Source organism: Nerophis ophidion, linkage group LG14, assembly GCF_033978795.1.
Source record: "Nerophis ophidion isolate RoL-2023_Sa linkage group LG14, RoL_Noph_v1.0, whole genome shotgun sequence".
NCBI classification, from domain to species: Eukaryota; Metazoa; Chordata; class Actinopteri; order Syngnathiformes; family Syngnathidae; genus Nerophis; species Nerophis ophidion.
In genome coordinates this window covers 10,647,818-10,668,023 of record NC_084624.1, presented here as the reverse complement: position 1 = coordinate 10,668,023, position 20,206 = coordinate 10,647,818, and the positions used below count along the sequence as shown (strand labels likewise).

General features: G+C 40.6%; 1 protein-coding gene across 2 annotated transcripts in view; it reads right to left on the bottom strand.

The window, feature by feature from the left end:
- The window catches only part of kcnn1a (potassium intermediate/small conductance calcium-activated channel, subfamily N, member 1a), a 205,472-nt gene that overhangs the window by 107,452 nt on the left and 77,814 nt on the right, over positions 1 to 20,206 (bottom strand). For both annotated transcript variants that reach the window (XM_061919820.1, XM_061919821.1), the window contains exon 2: positions 2,928 to 3,401. In XM_061919820.1, coding sequence (XP_061775804.1) covers positions 2,928 to 3,401 — 474 coding nt within the window. The remainder of the gene's footprint in view (positions 1 to 2,927; positions 3,402 to 20,206) is intronic.

Genomic DNA, 20,206 nt, shown 5'->3' with positions numbered 1-20,206 from the left:
GCATATTTGGTCAATTCATGACTGGAAGATAATCGATGCTAACTTGCTATTTGGGCTAGCTGTGTGTACATATTGCATCATCATGCCTTGTTTGTTGGTATATTTGAGCTTATTTGATTTCCTGTACTTATGTCCTCTGTGTATTTAATTTAAATTGAAATGAAAGGATTTTAAGTGTGCCTTATAGTCTGGAAAATACGGTAATATATGACATGTTAGTTTGAAACGTTAGTTTGTAATGTTAGGCTAAAATACTAAATGATAATACTAAAATACTAAAACTTTTATTGCAGTCGACACATATCTCTTGTTTGTGACTGCCATCTACTGGTCATCCTTTTTATTACACCATGTACCAAATAAAATAGCTTCCAGGTTGGTAAGCGCAACCAAAATTATTCTGTACATTATGCGTACCAGGTTATAAGGCACACTTCCAAATGAAAGGATTTTAAGTGTGCCTTATAGTCTGGAAAATATGGTAATATATTACATGTTAGTTTGAAACGTGAGTTTGTAATGTTAGGCGTCAAATACTAAATGATAATACTAAAATACTAAAAATGTTATTGCAGTCTACACATATCTCTTATGTGTGACTGCCATCTACTGGCCACACTTATCATTTCACCACGTACCTAAAAAAAAAATAGCTTCGAGGTTGGTTAGCACAACCAAAATTATTCCGTACATTAGGTTATAAGGCGCACTGTCGAAATTGAAGGATTTTAAGTGTGCCTTATAGTCTGGAAAATATGGTTGTATATTACATGTTAGTTTGAAACGTTAAATTGTAATGTTAGGCTTAAAATAATAAATGATAATACTAAAATACTAAAACTTTTATTGCAGTCTACACATGTCTCTTATGTGTGACTGCCATCTACTGGTCACACGTATCATTTCACCACGTACCTAAAAAAAATAGCTTCAAGGTTGGTAAGCGCAACCAAAATTATTCCGTACATTAGGCGCACTGTCGAAATTAAAGGATTTAAAGTGCGCCTTAAAGTCTGGAAAATGCAATAATATATTACATGTTAGTTTATTTGAAACGTGAGTTTGTAATGTTTGGCTAAAATACTTAATGATAATACTAAATACTAAATCTTCGATTGCAGTCGACACAAATCTCTTTTGTGTGACTGCCATTTACTGGTCACACTTATCTTTTCACCATGTACCAAATAAAATAGCTTCAAGGTTGGTAAGCACAAACAAAAAATATTCCGTATATTAGGTGCAACGTCGAAATGAAAGGTTTTTAAGTGTGACTTATAGCATGGAAAATACAGTAATATATTACATTTTAGTTCGAAACGTTAGTTTGTAATGTTAGGCTTGAAATACTAAATAATACTAAAATACTAAAACTTTAATTGCAGCGACACATATCTCTTATGTGTGACTGCCATTTACTGGTCACATTTATCATTTCACCACATACCTAAAAAAATAGCTTCAAGGTTGGTAAGCACAACCAAAATTATTCCGTACATTAGGCGCACCGGGTTATAAGGCAAACTGTCGAAATGAAAGGATTTTAAGTGCGCCTTAAAGTCTGGAAATGCGGTAATATATTACATGTTAGTTTGAAACGTGAGTTTGTAATGTTAGGCTAAAATACTAAATGGTAATACTAAAATAATAAAACTTTAATTGTAGTCTACACGTATCTCTTATGTGTGACTGCCATTTACTGGTCACACTTATCATTTCACCACGTACCTAAAAAAAACCAGCGTCAAAGTTGGTAAGCACAACCAAAATTATTCTGTACATTATGCGCACCAGGTTATAAGGCGCACTGTCCAAATGAAAGGATTTTAAGTGTGCCTTATAGTCTGGAAAATATGGTAATGTATTACATGTTAGTTTGAAACGTTAGTTTGTAATGTTAGACTAAAATACTAAATGATAATACTAAAATACTAAACCTTTAATTGCAGTCTACACATATCTCTTACGTGTGACTGCCATCTACTGATCACACTTATCATTTCACTACGTACCTAAAAAAAATAGCTTCAAGGTTGGTAAGAACAACCAAAATTATTCCGTACATTAGGTTATAAGGCGCACTGTCGAAATTGAAGGATTTTAAGTGTGCCTTATGGTCTGGAAAATATGGTAATGTATTACGTTAGTTTGAAACGCGAGTTTGTAATGTTAGGCGTAAAATACTAAATGATAATACTAAAATACTAAAACTTTTATTGCAGTCTACACATGTCTCTTATGTGTGACTGCCATCTACTGGTCACACTTATCATTGCACCACGTACCTAAAAAAATTGCTTCAAGGTTGTTAAGCGCAACCAAAATGATTCCGTACATTAGGCGCACCGGGTTATAAAGCGCACTGTCGAAATTAAAGGATTTAAAGTGCGCCTTAAAGTCTGGAAAATTACATGTTCGTATTAAACGTGAGTTTGTAATGTTAGGCTAAAATACTAAATGATAATACTAAAATACTAAAACTTTGATTGCAGTCTACACAAATCTCTTATGTGTGACTGCCATCTACTGGTCACACTTATCATTTCACCACGTACCTGACAAAATAGCTTCTGAATGAATGCGTTCGTACGCTGAGACATGGTCCGCACACAGAGGCATATTTGGCGCAATGTAAAGGTCCGGGGTGGTAAAGCTCGGATGGTAGAGTGGCCGTGCCAGTAATTTGAGGGTTCCAGGTTCGATCCTAGTCATTGCCGTTGTGTCCCTGGGCAAGACACTTTACCCACCTGCTCCCAGTGCCACCCACACTGGTTTAAATGCAATTTAGATATTGGGTTTCACTATGTAAAAGTGCTTTGAGTCACTAGAGAAAAAGCGCTATATAAATATAATTGACTTCAGTTTGGACAAAGAGGTCTTCGTAAAAAATCGAGGTTCCACTCTACGTCAGATGATGCTCGACCTACCTTAGTGTAAACCCCCCATGAGAGCTCTGTCTCCGTCACCATGACAACAATCCCAAACATCCCAAAGATGAGCGCGTAGTCGCTGAGTCGCTTCCGCTTCTCGAACAGCGCCCTCCTGTGGCCCAGCTTGTAGCCAATGTCCCTGTTCTTCTTCTGCGGCGCCCGTCCTCCGCCTCGCCCGCTGCCCTCCCTGGCCAGGCTCTCATTGGACGCCTTGCTGGGGTCTTCGCCGCCATTGCCCTTGGACACCACCACCTCCAAGCCGGAGCTGTGCAGCGTCTGCAGGGGCTGCGTTTCCGAGTCGAGCTCCGCGAGGTTGCGGCGCGACGAGGACGCCAGACTGCCCACGAGTGGTCTCACCACGCCGCCATTGTACTTGCAGGTGTTCATGGCTATCTGAGGGAGTCGGCGGTTGCTCTCGGAGAGGGAGGGCTTGGATCCGGCATGGCTCAGCTTCTTCTTCTCAGTAGTAGCCTGCGAGGGGAGGGGAGGAAAAGTGAGAAATTGAACAAAACAGCAACAAAACGGACGCTCAGAGCTCGCCAGTACTAGAATAGTCGGGGAAGTGCGGCGTTTGATGTCGGCTTCCGTGCGTCGAGAAAAACGCATCAAAGTCGTTTCAAACCATATAAAAAATGAATGCACCTTGATGTATAAATAAAAGTATATAACCAATAGTGGAGACTAAAGTGCAGAAAATTGAATCTTTGCACTGCACAAATTTAGACATGAAAGATTGATGCACGGCATGACCCCGTTTCCTTTTCCACCCACCCCCTGCTGAAAGGAGCAGCATGCTGTCCAATCCCGCAGGAAAGGACTTTTCCTACATCAGGTGTTGCGCAGGGACGCGGTAGCGGTGTGCACAATTCATCGGATTACAAGCCTAACGGGAATAAAAATGCTTCATTCAGTACAACCAGGGTTTCCCGCAGCCACCGCCTTAACTAAAGTCTTGAAAAAAAAAAATAAAATAGATAATTTTTGTCCTGTCTGTCAAAAAGAGGACTATGGGGTGGTTGTTTTCCCGAGATGCAAGTAAACTTGGACCGGACATGGTGTGAAGGTAATGACATCTTTATTTTAACACAAGAAGGGGGACCGGAGGGTGTGTTCCAACTATCGTGGGATCACACTCCTCAGCCTTCCCGGTAAGGTTTATTCAGGTGTACTGGAGAGGAGGCTACGCCGGATAGTCGATCCTCGGATTCAGGAGGAACAGTGTGGTTTTCGTCCTGGTCGTGGAACTGTGGACCAGCTCTATACTCTCCGCAGGGTTCTTGAGGGTGCATGGGAGTTTGCCCAACCAGTCTACATGTGCTTCGTGGACTTGGAGAAGGCATTCGACCGTGTCCCTCGGGAAGTCCTGTGGGGAGTGCTCAGAGAGTATGGGGTATCGGACTGTCTTATTGTGGCGGTCCACTCCCTGTACGATCAATGCCAGAGCTTGGTCCGCATTGCCGGCAGTAAGTCGGACACATTTCCAGTGAGGGTTGGACTCCGCCAATGCTGTCCTTTGTCACCCATTCTGTTCATAACTTTTATGGACAGAATTTCTAGGCGCAGTCAAGGTGTTGAGGGGTTACGGTTTGGTGACCGCAGGATTAGGTCTCTGCTTTTTGCAGATGATGTGGTCCTGATGGCTTCATCTGACCGGGATCTTCAGCTCTCACTGGATCGGTTCGCAGCCGAGTGTGAAGCGACCGGAATGAGAATCAGCACCTCCAAGTCCGAGTCCATGGTTCTCGCCCGGAAAAGGGTGGAATGCCATCTCCGGGTTGGGGAGGAGACCCTGCTCCAAGTGGAGGAGTTCAAGTACCTCAGAGTCTTGTTCACGAGTGGGGGAAGAGTGGATCGTGAGATCGACAGGCGGATCGGTGCAGCGTCTTCAGTAATGCGGACGTTGTACCGATCCGTTGTGGTGAAGAAGGAGCTGAGCCGGAAGGCAAAGCTCTCAATTTACCGGTCAGTCTACGTTCCCATCCTCACCTATGGTCATGAGCTTTGGGTCATGACCGAAAGGATAAGATCACGGGTACAAGCGGCCGAAATGAGTTTCCTCCGCCGTGTGGCTCTCCCTTAGAGATAGGGTGAGAAGCTCTGCCATCCGGGAGGAACTCAAAGTAAAGCCGCTGCTCCTTCACATGGAGAGGAGCCAGATGAGGTGGTTCGGGCATCTGGTCAGGATGCCACCCGAACGCCTCCCTAGGGAGGTGTTTAGGGCACGTCCAACCGGTAGGAGGCCACGGGGAAGACCCAGGACACGTTGGGAAGACTATGTCTCCCGGCTGGCCTGGGAACGCCTCGGGATCCCCCGGGAAGAGCTAGACGAAGTGGTTGGGGAGGGGGAAGTCTGGGTTTCCCTGCTTAGGCTGTTGCCCCCGCGACCCGACCTCGGATAAGCGGAAGAAGATGGATGGATGGATGGATTTTAACACAAATAAAAGGAATAAACAAAAGGCGCGCACAAGGGCGGAAGTACAAAACTTGGCTATAAAAACAAAAACTAGCACAAAGGCAGAACGATAGACATAGATAAATAAATGATAAATGGGTTGTACTTGTATAGCGCTTTTCTACCTTCAAGGTACTCAAAGCGCTTTGACACTACTTCCACATTTACCCATTCACACACACATTCACACACTGATGGAGGGAGCTGCCATGCAAGGCGCTAACCAGCACCCATCAGGAGCAAGGGTGAAGTGTCATGCTCAGGACACAACGGACGTGACGAGGTTGGTACTAGGTGGGGATTGAACCAGGGACCCTCGGGTTGCGCACGGCCACTCTCCCACTGCACCATATATGCGGCCACTCTCCCACTGCACCATATATGACTAAGTGTCTAGGTGCCTGTCCCCTTAAGAAGGCCGACCTGCCTTGGATCTCCACCAAGTGAACATAGAGCAACTTCACCCCCTCGTGGTTCTGTGCCGTCACAACTCCTTCCAGCATACGTAACACACATTGGTGTGATTACAGTCCTTTTTTTTCTTTTTTTTTATCCATAAACCTGCCAAACTGTTTAGGTGATTTTTCCTGTTTTAGTCGCAATTTCCTTTTTTAAAATTAAAAATATTGACCGTTTTCTGGTATCCTGCTTGTTGTTGTTGTTGTTGTTAAAGAAGACAAAAAACAAAAGACACTAACTGTGGCGTTAATAAACAAAACTTACTTGCGGTGACTTGAACATGGCAGCATGGATTAGGAACCAAGCAGCGTGAACCAAGCATGAAACCGTAACCATGACTTGAAGCAGAGTGATGTCGCCAGAAAGACAGCCTGGCAACTGGAAACTTGAATAATAATGACATGATTGGTGGCAGGTGCGCGAGTGCAAAACGTGAGACAGGTGCGTGACACGAGGACAGGTGAAAACTAATGGGTAGTCATGGAAACAAAACAAACAAGGAAGTGCAAAAACAGGAAACAACGGAGTCTTAAGCAAAACAGAACATAACTAAACAAAACATGATCACAAGACCTGACACTGTCCAGCTTCTCAGGCAAATTATATAGTTGATGTAGATGCCCGTATCGGCTGTTCAGATTTACTTTACAAAAAAGAAGTGTAGGATACTTATCTTGTTGCCTTATTTGTATTTTACTTTATTAAATGTATTTATATTATTATTTGGCGCTAAACTTAAGTCTTAACAAGCTGCTCCGCTTCGTACTGCCTCTGCCTCTGTCAGTATGTCTCTGCAGCACCCAGCGTTGTCCCACCCACGCAACCATCTGAATGGTTACACACAGAGCGGTAACAGCCAATCAGCAGTGGGTATTCAGAGCGCATGTACTGTAACAGCCAATCAGCAGTGCGTATTCAGATGAGATGGAGATGCGATGGTGGTCCTAAAACACTGTTCCGTAGCACCCACCCAGCAGCCAGCCCCTTCAACGTCCGTCCGCCTGTCGCCCCCTTCTCCCTGGAGACTCACTAACTTAACAAACTAACAAATATTCTGGGGGAAACACTGAATACAACTTTGGCGTTGAAACAAGAATATCAGAAGATTCGGAAAAAAAAAAGTCCCTGTTTCTTGTTTTCAGTCAATAAAATGATTTTACACGGGCAAGTCAAGTTAGCACACTGGCTAACAAATAGCATGTGAGGATTACCGTATTTTCCGGACTATAGGGCGCACCAAATTATAAGGTGCACTGCCGATGAACAGTCTGTTTTTGATCTTTTTTCATATATTAGGCACACCGGATTCCTCTTTCCATCCATCCATCTTCTTCCGCTTATCCGAGGTCGGATAAACGTTACTTTTCGATACTTTTCTAAATAAAGGAGACCAGAAAAATTGCATTATTGGCTTTATTTTGACAAAAAATCTTAGGGTGTGGCGGACCAATATTTTCCAAAGGCGGTATGGTACCGAATATGATTCAGTAGTACTATACTAATACCCGTATAGCGTACAACCCTACTAGTTACTATGGTAATCTACGTCACAGCAGGTCCGATGAGGCACCAAGCAGTGTGGGTGGAGAGCGTTTCCACAGAGTGTTTCCAGAGCCTGAAATGTGGGTGTCAGGGACAGACGTGGAAGGAGATTTTTACAAGAAAGTTCTAAAGCTTAGTGATAAATCACATATATCGGATTGTAGATGTTTTTTGTTTTTTTTACCCTTCACGTTCATATTTTGCTGTGTTTGTTGCATTTTTGTTGCATTTGGCTTGATTGTAAAATATGTGGTTTGAGAGCAGGTGTGACGTTCATATGTTCTCAATATTCAGGGTTTTATCCTTCATAGAAAAAATACAATTCCATTCCGTTTTTAAGGCGGTCTGTCATAACATTTTTAGCATTCAATCAGACTTTATTGTGAGGTTTTGTATTAGTTTACCTAAAAATAGATATACCGGCTCCCAGACACGTTTTCTTCCTTAAATCTGGCCCCCGAGTCAAAATAATTGCCCAGGCCTGCTCTAAAGCTTAGTGATACATCACATATATCGGATTGTAGATGTTTTTTTGTTTCATTACCCTTCACGTTCATATTTCACTGTGTTTGTTGCATTTGGCTCAATTGTAAAATATGCGGATTGAGAGCAGGTGTGACGTTCATATGTTCTCAATATTCAGTGTTTTATCCTTCATAGAAAAAATACAATTCCATTCCGTTTTCAAGGCGGTCTGTCATAACATTTTTAGCATTCAATCAGACTTTATTGTGAGGTTTTGTATTAGTTTACCTAAAAATAGATATATCGGCTCCCAGACACATTTGCTTCCTTAAATCTGGCCCCCGAGTCAAAATAATTGCCCAGGCCTGCTCTAAAGCTTAGTGATAGATCACATATATCAGATTGTAGATGTTTTTTGTCTTTTTTTACCCTTCACGTTCATATTTTGCTGTGTTTGTTGGATTTGGCTTGATTGTAAAATATGTGGATTGAGAGCAGGTGTGACGTTCATATGTTCTCAATATTCAGGGTTTTATCCTTCCTATAAAAAATATAATTCCAGTCTGTTTTTAAGGCGGTCTGTCACAACATTTTTAGCATTTAATCAGACTTTATTGTGAGGTTTTGTATTAGTGTTCCTAAAAATAGATATACCGGCCCCCAGACACATTTTTTTCTCCAAATTTGCTCCCCCGAGTCAAAATAATTGCCAAGGCCTGTTCTAAAGCTTAGTGATGTATAACAAATATCAGATTGTAGATGTTTTTTTGTTTCGTTACCCTTCACGTTCATATTTTGCTGTGTTTGTTGCGTTTGACTTGATTGTAAAATATGTGGATTGAGAGCAGGTGTGACGTTCATATGTTCTCAATATTCAGGGTTTTATCCTTCATAGAAAAAATATAATTCCATTCCGTTTTTAAGGTGGTCTGTCATAACAATTTTAGCATTCAATCAGACTTTATTGTGAGGTTTTGTATTAGTTTACCTAAAAATAGATATACCGGCTCCCAGACACATTTTCTTCTCTAAATCTGGCCCCACCCGAGTCAAAATAATTGCCCAGTCCTGCTCTAAAGCTTAGTGATACATCACATATATCAGATTGTAGATGTTTTTTGTCTTTTTTTATCCACGTCAGGTTTTGTATTAGTTTTCCTAAAAATAGATATTCTATTCTAAATGGGTTATGAGAACCTGACGTGGAACAGTGCCTTGTCTGACACAAGTAGGGGTACTGGCCCTCCTTATTAGCCCGGGCAGAGCATCCCTAATGCCTTTTTAAATGTTCTGGTGGGAATAAGGACGAAAAGTGGCCCTAATGGAAACGCACTCAGGCCAGCGCTGTGATGCTATCGTGGTGTGCATATTGTGGCTCTATGAGAACAGGACTGAAGGTCAAGGATTAGTGCAGCCCATAGTGTTTCTAATCCCCTTTTTCTGTAATAAATTGCCTTTTAATCTCTGCCATTAGCACCCGTGCACATTGTGCAGAGAACTTTGGGTTTGAAGCAGGGGAAATCTAGAAATAGATGTGGGCTTGCCAATGGAGAGTAAGTGTCTGATATACTTATTCCAGTGACATAACAATCTGGGTTAAATATTAATATCTTAACACTGTTACAGTATCATCTATGATAGGGTTTAAATCTTTATCAAAGGACTGACGTACCACGCTACATCTGGTTTACATTTACTGAAATAACTTTTTGATCGATTGTTGTCAGAGTAGTACTCATAAAGAAACGCTAATTTTACTCAACTTGAGTTTTATTCTGAATGTTACATTTATTTACAGCGCCGATACTTATCAATCAATCAGTGTCTATTTATATAGCCCTCAATCACAAGTGTCTCAAAGGGCTGCACAAGCCATGATGAAATCCTTGGCTCAGATCCCACATTTCTGAGAGCCAGATGCAGTCATCAAAAGAGCCACATCTGGCTCTAGAGCCATAGGTTCCCTACCCCTGCACGAGAGTCTGGAATCTTCCATCTCTCCCTAGCATGGCCCAAAGGCTATCCAGGTCCAATCGCAGATGCGGCTTGGAACTTACAAGCGTATTTCTTCGTCTTACTCGTCGTCGGCATCGCCATGGCTGTATCTTCCTCGTTCTTCTGCTTCGTCTCCTTGTTCTGTACGCAGTTGTGCACTGCACTCTCTAAAAGCCGTAGACGTTATTGTCAGATATGCATGTACAGTAGATGGTAGTATTGTCCTGTTTAAGAGGGTCACAACATTGCTGTTTGCGGCAGACGAACTGCTTTACAGTAGACGAAAACGTGACTGCTGTTGTTGTGTGTTGTTGCCGCGCTGGGAGGACGTTAAAGGGGAACATTATCACCAGACCTATGTAAGCGTCAATATATACCTTGATGGTGCAGAAAAAAGACCATCTATTTTTTTAACCGATTTCCGAACTCTAAATGGGTGAATTTTGGCGAATTAAACGCCTTTCTGTTTATCGCGCTGGAGACGATGACGTCAGAATGTGACGTCGCCGAGGTAACACACCCACTATTTTCATTTTCAACACATTACAAACACCGGGTCTCAGCTCTGTTATTTTCCGTTTTTCTGACTATTTTTTGGAACCTTGGAGACATCACGCCTCGACGGTGTGTTGTCGGAGGGTGTAACAACTCTAACAGGGAGGGATTCAAGTTGCACCACTGGCCCGAAGATGCGAAAGTGTCTGCCACCAGACCCCCATTGAATGTGCCAGAGTGTCTCCACATTTGACCGGCGATGCTAAGACAGACATGGCACAGAGATTTATGGATAACCTGCAGATGCATTTGCAACGATAGTCAACGAAATCACAAAGGTGAGTTTTGTTGATGTTGACTGCCAGCTAATCGATGCTAACATGCTATGCTAATCGATGCTAACATGCTATTTACCGGCGGTGGTAAAGCTGACATGGCACAGAGATGTATGGATAACCTGTAGATGCATTTGCAACTATATTACGTTTCCTTCCACCCACATTTAATGCGAAAAAAACACTTACCAATCGACGGATTTAAGTTGCTCCAGTGTCAAAAGATGCGAAAGTCCTGATCATTTGGTCCGCACATTTTACCGGCGATGCTAACGCAGCTATTCGGCGATGCTATGGCTATGAATAGCATCAATAGCTGTCAATAGCTTCAGTTTCTTCTTCAATATTTTCATACTCCAACCATCTGTTTCAATACATGCGTAATCTGTTGAATCGCTTAAATCGCTGAAATCCGAGTTTGAATCCGAACTAATGTCGCTATATCTTGCTGTGGTATTCCCATTGTTTGTTTACATTGGCAGCACTGTATGACGTCACAGGGAAATGGCCAGTGTCTTCGCAGAGAGACGAAAATAAGGCACTTTAAAGCTTTATTTAGGGATATTCCGAGACCGGTAAAATTTTGAAAAAAATTTCAAAAAATACAACAAGCCACTGGGAACTGATTTTTATTGTTTTTAACCCTTTTGAAATTGTGATAATGTTCCCCTTTAATGAAAGTGCCTAACTATAAACCCACATAAGAAACCAAGAACTTGCCTTCGATCATTCCACAGTTATAACAACTTTGGGCAGGCACGCTGTTTATATTGTGGGAAAGCGGACGTGAAAACAGGCTGTTGACACATCACTCAGGTCCGCATGGAGCTGGAGGGGCGTTGAATTTCGGGAGATTTTCGGGAGAAAATTTGTCCCGTGAGGTTTTCGGACGAGGCGCTGAATTTCGGGAGTCTCCCGGAAAATCCGGGAGTGTTGGCAAGTATGATGAATCCGCTCAAATCAAATATCTCTGGGATGCGCAAAAAACAAACAAACAAAAAAAAAAACGAGTTCAAATATGGGGGAAAATAGGTGATGAATCTTAAGGGCTATAAATACACCAGGACTGTATTTTAAAATGGATTGTAAGAATAAAAGGGCTCACGTACAATCTACACTAAGCACCACTCACCGACGTTATTACCCAAGCTGGGCCCGGCTCCCACAGAGTGGATATTGATTGGGAAATTAAACCGCTATACCATTTCATTGAAAGCTAATGGCGAAGGCCGCTGAAATCAATTTTTCTAAATATTTAAAATGGCTTTGAGTAGATTAAGCGTTCTCCTAAACGTGTAAGCGCCGTAGCTCACACTGTCAGTCTCTCAGTGTGACAAAGTCGTCGCCTGCCTCCGAGCCTTTATTGCTGCCGGCTAGGAAGTAAATATCTGTCACATCGCCTGGAGTATTTTTAGTCTCATGAGTCAAACCTCTGCTCCTTAGATGTGCTCCATATGCAGATTTAGCTCCTTGACGGATGTCTGAGAACAAATCTTAAGAAATCCCGCTTTTTGCCTCCGCAGGAAAAAACGTGCGCCGTGTCGTTTTGTGTTGGCCCGGTCTTTGGAGCAGATGAAACTAATATTGACAGGACTGTAACAGTAATCCGTAGGGGGGGATTTTAGACTCGAGTCAAAGCGCCGCTCACGTTTCAGTATTGCCGTCGTGTCCTAGTTAAGCAGCAATCCCCCGGAAGACTCCGCCAGACCGGATGCACATGACTTGACTTGACTGCTGTCATCTCAAAGTTCCTCCTGCTAAAAAAAAATGTTTTGGCCTCTATGACCAGACCTGAGCAAATTAAGGCCCGGGGGCCACATGCGGCTGGACATTCCCAAATCATTTTTTTCGATTTTTAGGATGGAAAGTGTAGCTGCCATTATGATGTTTTCTAATGACCGGAAGTATTGAACTATACAAAGTATTTCAATGGTTGGAATCCGCGCTTTTGCATGATATACTAGCCATCCATCCATCCATTTTCTTCCGCTTATCGGAGGTCGGGTCACGGCCTAAGCAGAGAAGCCCAGACCTCTCCCCAACCACTTCGTCCACCTCTTCCCGGGTGATCCCAAGGCGTTCCCAGGCCAGTCGGAGACATAGTTTTCCCAACGTGCCATGGGTCTTCCCCGTGGCCTCCTACCGGTCGGACGTGCCCCAAACAGTTCCGACCAGATGCCCGAACCACCTCATCTGGCTGTACTCCATGTGGAGGAGCAGCGGCTTTACTTTGAGCTCCTCCCGGATGGCAGAGCTTCTCACCCTATCTCTAAGGGAGCGCCCCACCACCCGTTGGAGGGAACTAAATTCGGCCGCTTGTTCCCGGGATCTTGTCCTTCTGGTCGTACCCCAAAGCTCATGACCATAGGTGAGAATGGGAACGTAGACCCACCGGTCAATTGAGAGCTTTGCCTTCCGGCTCAGCTCCTTCTTCACCAGAACGGATCGGTGCAGCGTTTTCAGTAATGCGGACGCTGTATCCCCCGGATCATCTTCAAGTCGCTTTCTGACCGTTTTGTGGGCGGTCTTATTTACGTGGCTCACCTTCGACAGCATCTTCTCCCCGTCATCTTTGTTGTAGCGGTGTAGCGTGCAAGGACGGGAGTGGAAGAAGTGTCAAAAGATGGAGCTAACTGTTTTAACGGCATTCAGACTTAACTTCGATCAATAACGAAGCAGCATCTACTTACCCCCCGGAAATGTGTCCCGTGAAAAAGTGTCCGACCGGAACTCTCTAATAACTAAAGTTCCTCGGGTGAATAATGTCAACTCACTACACAGGTAGGTTTTAGCGCTTTCATGGGGAGTTTACTGACAGATATAAGTAAGAACTTTACACTACTTTTATATTAGAAATGGCAACAGCCGAGAATGAATGTCCCATAACAAGAAGATATAGAAAAAGAAGAAGCTTATCGACTACGGAGTCATCACGGACTACAAAGGCGGATTCGCGCAATTTTTCAGGATTTATGCAGATCCCAAATACAGATCTGCAGGTAGCAGAAGGTAAGAGAAGTTGCCTTTGCATAATATTGCGGAAAAAAACGCCAGATAATGTCTTACCTTATACACACACCATAATAATATTCCTATGTCGAGGCACAGTACAATTCATTAAGCGGTGCGGCTTCATAGCTTACCAAAGTCCTACTAAAACATTGTGATAGATTTTTAAGCGCCGTGTGTAATGTTCTATATTTTCAATGGAACATATAAAATGTTTGTGTTGTTTTGTTGAGTCATATTGCAGTCTACGTGTATCTCTTATGTTTGACTGCCATCTACTGATCACACTTATCATTACACCATCTACCAAATGAAATAACTTTGAGGTCGGCAAGCAAAACCAGAATCATTCCGTACATTAGGCGCACCGGGTTATAAGGCGCACTGTCGAGTTTTTAGGGAGGTAAAAAGGGATTTTAAGTGCCTTATAGTCCGGAAAATAGGGTAAGTTCTCATGCATCAGTTGTGGCACACAGCTCTATTCCCAATCGACTGTGGCGTTTGGAATTTTATTTCCTCATACAACTTGTGATTGACCTGGAAGGAATGCACGAGACAGCTGGTGGTCAAACAACCCACCCAGAAATCAATGATCCTATTAGTGCTCGGTGTGGATTTCAGATGGACATTGACTAAGTGTGACTGTAAAATAGATGGCTGTAGATCTCTTGGACACTGAACTTCCTACTACAACCTTAATTACTCCACCATTCCCAGCAGCTCTCCGTGTGGCTTTTTCCCCCAACCAGCTTCCTCTGCATCAACGTCACCAAAACATGCGTGACAGGTTTAAGGGGAACCTGCCCTTGTGCAAAATCATTATGAGAGACGAGATCACGTATGTCTTTATTATATATATATATTTTTAAAGATGATAAAAAATGCTTGCAAGGTGCGACTAGTAGGAATCTCTGCGGAAGCCTTCGGAAAACCTCTAAAACACATAAAACCCTACAATGTTTTATATACACACTGCAAGTACATACTGTCTATAATGTAGTAACTGACACCTTCATAACAATATGTAATATGTACAATATGCACACTGCAAGTATATATATGTATATATATATATATATAATGTAGTAAAAGACACCTTCATAACAATATGTAATATGTACAATATACACACTGCAAGTATTTATATATAATGTAGTAACAGACACCTTCATAACAATATGTAATGTGTACAATATACACACTGCAAGTATATATATAATGTAGTAACAGACATCTTCATAACAATATGTAATGTGTACAATATACACACTGCAAGTATATATATAATGTAGTAACAGACACCTTCATAACAATATGTAATATGTACAATATACACACTGCAAGTATTTATATATAATGTAGTAACAGACTCCTTCATAACAATATGCAATATGTACAATATACACACTGCAAGTATATACATATATATATATATATATATATATATATATATATATAATGTAGTAACAGATACCTTCATATCAATACGTAATATGTACAATATACACACTGCAAGTATATATATAATGTAGTAACAGACACCTTCATAACAATATGTAATGTGTACAATATACACACTGCAAGTATATATATAATGTAGTAACAGACACCTTCATAACAATATGTAATATGTACAATATACACACTGCAAATATTTATATATAATGTAGTAACAGACTCCTTCATAACAATATGCAATATGTACAATATACACACTGCAAGTATATACATATATATATATATATATATATATATATATATAATGTAGTAACAGATACCTTCATAACAATATGTAATATGTACAATATACACACTGCAAGTATATATATATATATATAATGTAGTAACAGACACCTTCATAACAATATGTAATATGTACAATATACACACTGCAAGTATATATATAATGTAGTAACAGACACCTTCATAACAATATGCAATATGTACAATATACACACTGCAAGTATATATATAATTTAGTAACAGACACATTCATAGAAATATGTTATAAGCTTCAAGAGGTAGTCCCCTGAAATGGTTTTCACTTCACATGTGTCCCTTGAAACTCATCGAGAGAATGCCAAGAGTGTGCAAAGCAGTAACCAGAGCAAAGGGTGGCTATTTTGAAGAAACTAGAATATAAAAAATGTATGTATGTATGTATGTATGTATATGTATGTAAATATGTGTATGTACAGTATATATATGTATGTGTCTATATGTATATGTATATATATATATATATATATATATATATATGTATGTATGTACAGTATGTGTATATATATATATATATGTGTGTGTATGTATATATGTGTGTATATATATATATATATATATATATATATATATATATATATATATATATATATATATATATATATATGTGTGTATATATATATATATGTATATGTCTGTATGTATATATATATATATATATATATATATATATGTTATGTATGTGTGTGTATGTATGTTTAAAAATATGTGTATATATGTATATATGTAGAATGTTTACAGTCTATATGTACATATATTTTAAATGTATTTTTTGTTTTTTTTAAACAAACTCATTTTAAATGTTTAAATAGCGGTATTGATTATCAGGTATTGGGAGTTCGTTCGGTAGTGGTTCAAATGTGAAAGGTACCCATCCCTAATGATATCTCACCTAACTTTGCATCCGACCAAAGATTTTTATTTGAATTTAGAGGTTCAAAATGAATGCCATTGATACCGTTTGAGCGAAGGCTTAATGATATTTTGAGACGCAGTCTGAAAGAGGCCAATTGATCAATGCCTTTTCATAATGCTAATTGTCAGTTAGCATATTGACTTAATGGGTATGCATTAAAGGGGAAACCTTTCCCGAACATAAACCTGGGATTGCAGGAACCAAGACGTACCACAAATGTGGTTTCCCATGGCCAATCATATGAGAGTGCGTCCGAGTAAGGACTGGCCCAACATGACAACCTGACATGTAAAGAGAGAAGGTTCCAGGACGGCACAAAGTAAATGAACATGGGGTCAAGGCTGTTGTTACATTCCCAGCTTTAGTTACCTCATTCTGGTGGTCATCCATCATGATGCCAGGACAGCGAAGCCCTAAACATTGTCTGTTTTCATCTCGCAGCGGGAGAAAATATAGTGTAGTCTGCAGAGAAGTGCCTCAAAGTTTGTAAATAGATACTTTTTGTCAGTACAAACTAGGGTTGTACGGTATACCGGTACTAGTATAGTATCGCGGTACTAATTAATAAAAAAATGGTACTTTACTCTGTATGAAAAGTACTGGTTCTTTGCTTTTTCTTCTTTCTTTTTTTTTTAACGGGCGTGACATTGCTGGTTTTACGAGCAGAGGAGAGTGTTCGGCAGCGCACACATACAGAATACTTACAAGCCAAAGGGATAACGGAAGCATTTTGGCTTAAAAACTAAAGATAAAGGTGAAGGTATAACACTGAAACACCCTCACCAAGAGGTGATTTAAAACATGGCCAGCTAGCTAGCAGCTAACGATCATCCGCAGTCGACAGTGTTGTAGCTACTTCAAAACCACTAATCCTTGCCTCCATGGCGACGAAATAAGTTTCTTACAAGTATCATCCCTGCAGGACGAGGAATAGCTAAACATGCTTCACTACACACCGCAGGAGGATACGATAGCTCACCGCTAACAGCAAGCTAGCACCTCTAAATGTAAACAAATGCCATGGGTGGATCGACACCTGATATCCACTGTAATGATACCAAATACAAGAGCGTATCTAGTTAAAGTTAAGTTAAAGTACCAATGATTCTCACACACGCACTAAGTATGGTGAAATTTGTCCTCTGCATTTGACCCATCCCCTTGTTCACCCCCTGGGAGGTGAGGGGAGCAGTGAGCAGCAGCGGTGGCCGCGCCCGGGAATCATTTTTGGTGATTTAACCCCCAATTCCAACCCTTGATACTGAGTGCCAAGCAGGGAGGTAATGGGTCCCATTTTTATAATCTTTGGTACGACTCGGCCGGGATTAGAACTTACAACCTAGCGTTCTCAGGGTGGACACTGAGCAGTCGATATTACATATATCTTTATATAACAAAATCTTTTTTCCCCTTTTTTAAAATACATATTAACTCAGGAAATATGTCCCTGGACACATGAGGACTTTGAATATGACCAAATGTATGATCCTGTAACTACTTGGTATCGGATTGATACCTAAATTTGTGGTATGTAAAGTATCAAACAAGAGAAGAATAAGTGATTATTACATTTTAACAGAAGTGTAGATAGAACACGTTGGTGTCAGGTTCAAACACTGATGACATATATTAAACAAGACAAGAAGCAAATAATTAAACGGAGACAGAATTCAATTTGGCTCAATTAGAGGAGAAACGTCGGGTCTGTACTCTTGTACAGTGTCTCAGCACGCTCTGGTGAAATATTGTAGGCCTCCTCCTCTATTTGGACTTTCTCTGACCAATTGTCAACAGCTGCTTCCAAAGGGGTTGGGTTCGTAAACAGTTCACGGAAAAGGTCGTAAAACAGTTCAAAGAAGAGGTTCGTAAAACAGTTCAAAAAGAAGTCGCCTGTAGGGGAGTCTGGTCCTGCTTCCTCTTCGCTTTTGTAATTCTTGGGTCAGACATAGTCTTTCTCTTGATTACAATATATGAAAGAAACAGGAACACCTTCATGTTGCTTCCCCCCTACACAGTGGAGTTTTACAAGCCGTACTCTTGGTAGGTTCAAAGACAGCTTTAGGTCTTCTCGACGGGAACTGATTTCAACACAAAGTTTTTGTGATTACTTAGAAACAGTTATTCTAACAGAAAGTAAGCAGATACAAACGGTAAATGAACAAGTGAATTAATAATCCATTTTCTACAGCTTGTCCCTCATAATGTTGACAAAATAATAGGTGTATAAATGACTCAAAATGTTACTGCATATGTCAGCAGACTAATTAGGAGCCTTTGTTTGTTTACTTACTGCTAAAAGACAAGTTGTCTAGTATGTTCACTATTTTTTTTAAAGGACAAACTTGCAAAAATAAACATGTTTAATGTACCCTAAGACTTTTTGTTAAAATGAAGTTAATAATACCAATTTTTGTTATCCCCTTTATTTCGAAAAGTGTCGAAACCAATACTGGTACTAAAATATTGGAACTAGGCACAAGCCTGGTACAAGAAAAGTTTTAAACATTCACAAGCTTTGCAGCAGGGGCTCTCATACAGTTTCAGATTCCAAACCACTAAGCCACTTCCGTCCCTTTTTCCCCCGCATTCCCCCCTGAAACCTGACTAAACGGGGCGGCAGAAGGGCACCGCGGGCCAGCGTGCTGCCAGGGTCTGAAACAGAGGGAGGCCGCCTGTCCCGCCGACCAATGGCTCAATTTCATTTTGAATGGCACATCCAGCCCGGATGAAATGGAGCCTAATAATCCAATTGAAAAGCCTCAGTGCAGAACAGTTCAAATGAAGGCAACTCTCTGCCTTCCTCCCCTCTCTCCGCCGCCCTCATGCCAGCTCAGATCTAATAGAAAGTTGCTCACGTATGGCGTGAGCACTGACTTATATATATATAAATATAGATACATATATATATATATATATATATATATATATATATATGACTTATGTTTGGGCACTGTACGCAATGTTGCTTAGGTCCGACGTTGCAAAAACACATCGGCTGGGATCGTTTGAGGGGATTCATGTGAAATTGGCCATTAGCATGAGCTCTACATCAGGGAAATAGGAGCCTAAGATCACACGAAGATAGAGATCGAGCTGCTAGGCCAGGGATCGGCAAACAAAAACGTTGAAAGAGCTATATTGGATCAAAAAATACTAAAAAACAATCCGCCCGGAGCCTCAAAAAATGAAAAGCCTACTACCTTACCTACTATACCTACCTACCATATTAGCCTATTATCAAAATGACTTTAAAAGTCTTATATAAGTGTTATAAGGAAGGCAACACATGATTTAAGTGTCTATATTAGTTATATTAGCCTACTATGAAAATTACTTTAAAAGTCTTATACAGGTGTTATAATGAAGGCAACACATGATGTGTCTATATCAGTTATATTAGCCTACTATCAAAATGACTATAAGTTTTATAATGAAGACAACAAATGATGTGTCAATATTAATTATATTAGCCTACTATCAAAATGACTTTAAGAGTCTTATATAAGTGTTATAAGGAAGGCAACACACGATGTAAGTGTCTATATTAGCTATACTTGCCTACTATCAAAATTACTTTAAAAGTCTTATTTAAGTGTTATAAGGAAGGCAACACATGATGTGTCTATATTAGCTATATTAGCCTACTATCAAAATTACTTTAAAAGTCGTATATACGAATTATAGTGAAGGCAACACATGATGTGTCTATATTAGCCTACTATCAAAATGACTTTAAAAGTCTTGTATAAGTGTTATAATGAAGGCAACACATGATGTAAGTGTCTATATTAGTTATATTAGCCTACTATCAAAATGACTTTAAAAGTCT